Source organism: Myotis myotis, unplaced genomic scaffold (genome assembly GCF_014108235.1).
Source record: "Myotis myotis isolate mMyoMyo1 unplaced genomic scaffold, mMyoMyo1.p scaffold_m19_p_1, whole genome shotgun sequence".
Taxonomy (NCBI): Eukaryota; Metazoa; Chordata; class Mammalia; order Chiroptera; family Vespertilionidae; genus Myotis; species Myotis myotis.
Window position 1 is genome coordinate 119714795 of NW_023416313.1, and position 2936 is coordinate 119717730.

At 49.4% G+C, this 2936-nt stretch overlaps 1 protein-coding gene across 1 annotated transcript; it reads left to right on the forward strand.

Moving 5' to 3' along the window:
- The first annotated feature begins 530 nt into the window (after nucleotides 1-530).
- LOC118661076 (death-associated protein 1-like) lies at nucleotides 531-842 on the forward strand. The gene has a single exon (XM_036318648.1). It carries the CDS (start codon nucleotides 531-533, stop codon nucleotides 840-842), a length of 312 nt encoding a protein of 103 aa, XP_036174541.1.
- The last annotated feature ends 2094 nt before the right edge of the window (nucleotides 843-2936 follow it).

The window sequence follows — 2936 nt, forward strand, 5'->3', positions numbered from 1 at the left end:
TTCCGTCTTTTAGTTGTATTTTTGAAGTGGTTGTGCGAGGCAGCATTCTCCGGTGTTTACCTATGCCGCTATCTTGGTTCTCCCATAAGGGTGCTTTTCTGATGGGTGTTTCTGGTTTCTTGGGATATAGTCTTAGAAGTGGGATTACTGGGTCAAGTGGCAGTTCCATTTTGAATTTTTTGAGGAAACTCCTTACTGTTTTTCACAGTGGCTGCATCAGTCTGCATTCCCACATGCAGTACAGGAGGGTTCCTTTCACTCCACATCCTCGCCAGCACTTGTCATTTGTTCAATTTGTTTATGATAGCCATTCTGACAGTTGTGAGATGGTATCTCATTGTGGTTTTGATTTGAATCTCTAGAATGATTAGTGACTTTGAGCATATTTTCATGTCTTTTGACTTTCTTTATGTCCACTTTCCAAAAGTGTCTATTTAGGACCTCACACACGCTGCCGCCTGGTTCCGGCTCCTCCTGACCTACGAACCCACTGCCACCTCCACTGCCATCCCAGGTGCTCCGGTAGCACCATGTCTTTGCCTCCCGAGGAGAAGCAAAAGACAAAAGCTGGACACCTGCCCACTGTGAAAGCTGGTGGAATGCGAATCATGCAGAAACACCCGCATTCTGGAGACACCAAAGAAGAGAAAGACAAGGATGAGGAGGAGTGGGAGACCAAGCCCAACCCGCCTAAACCCACCATGTACATCTCTGGTGTCATCGCCCGGAGTGACAAGGACTTCCCCCTGGTGGCCGCCCAGGTGGCTCACCAGAAGCCCCACGCCTCTATGGACAAGTACCTATCCCATAGAACCCAGCACATCCAGCAGCCTCGCAAGTGACTACGAGGACCCAGCGCCCTCCCCTGCCGTGCCTGGTTTCCGACATTTGGTTCCCGACATTTGGTATTTCCCCGGCAATGAGAACTGCATTTTCTTCCAAACACTTTTTCAGTGGGAGATCTAAGGCAAAGCAACGCGCCCTTCCTTTGCCTTACATTTCCAAATCAAGCTAGAAACTGGCCCCAAACTTTGTTCCCAGGGAGTTCTGTTTGGTGAGGGGCCATTAGCAGAACCTGCCGAGTTCTGAGCAAAATGAAGTTGCTCAGAGTTTAGCTCTAGAACTATTTCAGCCATTGACTAAAAGTCCTGCCTGTGGTCTTAAAAACAAAAGGGGCACAAATGTGGGAGGGTTGGATTGAGATTAGGAGGAAAGCTCAATCGTTTTATGCTTCTGAGTACTAGGACAATCAAATCTGCACACCTAAGGGAGCATAAGAAATGAGGGTGTTCATTACAGGGGTGGGTTTCAGACAGACATCAAAGAAGACTTAAAATGGACCACAGCAACCCTGAATGTCACTCCCTGTGCAACCAGGGGTCCCTGTGCAGGGCAACCCCAGAAGGACCAATGAAAAGTTTACATCTCTGAGATAGCTCTGTTATTCCAGGAGTCATCTTGCTGAAAAATTAGAGGGCAGGTAGTTTGCCCAAAGGTAGTACCTCTAGGAGGAGATCTCAGTGTGGGTACCAAGTCCAGCACTGCCCTGCCATCAAGGCAGCCTGCCCCAGAGCAATAGAGACAAACTCGTGTTTGTCATCACTCACCTCTAGAGCTGTCTCTGAGTTCTGGAAGTGGCCACTGGCCAGGCAGACAGATAGCCAATTCTGGACACACATAAAGAGCACAGACTGCATGGGGAGAGAAGTGAACGCCGAGAGAACAGACCGAACCTGCCCTTTGTCTCCCTGGGAACAAGAGACACCACATTCCATTAGAGCTAGAAAAGCCTGTGTGCCAGTGGGCCCAGCTGTCCAGATTCCTTCTGCCTGTGCACGTTTGCTGTGCCCACCTTCACTTGGGCCCGTCAAATGGCCCCGCTTTCTGTGCGTTTCCTGCCCAGAGCCACCCTGGGCTGCTCTCTGGCTCGGGGGTGGAGTGCCTGCTTTTCTGAAAAGCCAAAGGTTCCTTCAGATCTCCCTGAGCAAAGGCATGGGGAGGGCCCTCCCACCAGCCACCCCACTTGCCAGCAGTGGCATTTGCTGCAGGCCAGCAGTGCGCTGTGAGCAGTGTGCCCGCCACCAGCCTTGCGATGCCATTCTCAATCAAGAGTTGCGATGAGCAGGGGTGAGTCAGACCTAGGCAGATCCATGCCCTCTCCTGAGGGAAAAGCCCTGCCTGACTTTCTTAAGGCCTTGTCATTTCCTCCTACTGGCTTGCGGAAGCTGGAGTCTAACCTTCAAGGTACCATGTGATCACATCTGGTATTTCTCTTTTTTTTTTTCTTTAAAACGTCTCTTTATTCATTTTTTTTATTGCTTAAATTATTGCAAAGAGTATTACATATGTCTCCTTCTCCCCCCCCCCCCTTGATATTCCCCTGGCCTCCCCTACCCCCAGGGTCTTGTGTCCATTGGTTATATTTATATGCATGCATACAAGCCCTTGGGTTTATCTCTTACCCTCCCTTCTTGCCCCCCAACCCTCCCCAGCCTTCTCGCTGTAGTTTGACAGTTTGTTCGATGCTGCTCTGCCTCTGTATCTATTTTTGTTCATCAGTTTATAATGGTCTTTATTATCCATAAATGAGTGAGATCATGTGGTATTTTTCTTTCATTGACTGGCTTATTTCACTTAGAATAATGCTCTCCAGTTCCATCCATGCTGTTGCAAATGGTAAGAATTCCTTCTTTTTTACAGCAACATAGTATTCCATTGTGTAGATGTACCACAGTTTTCTAATCCATTCATCTGCTGATGGGCACATCTGGTATTTCTTAATCTGAGAGGTTGGTATACACCAAGGCTGGCTTTGGAGAGGCACACTCTGTGGGCAGCATGGTCGTGGGGCACACAGAGCAAGCAGCTCCCCACCCCCACCCCACACCACAGAGTTGGCATCCCAGAAGGGCGCTGAGAGCAGGCAGTGCAGGTCA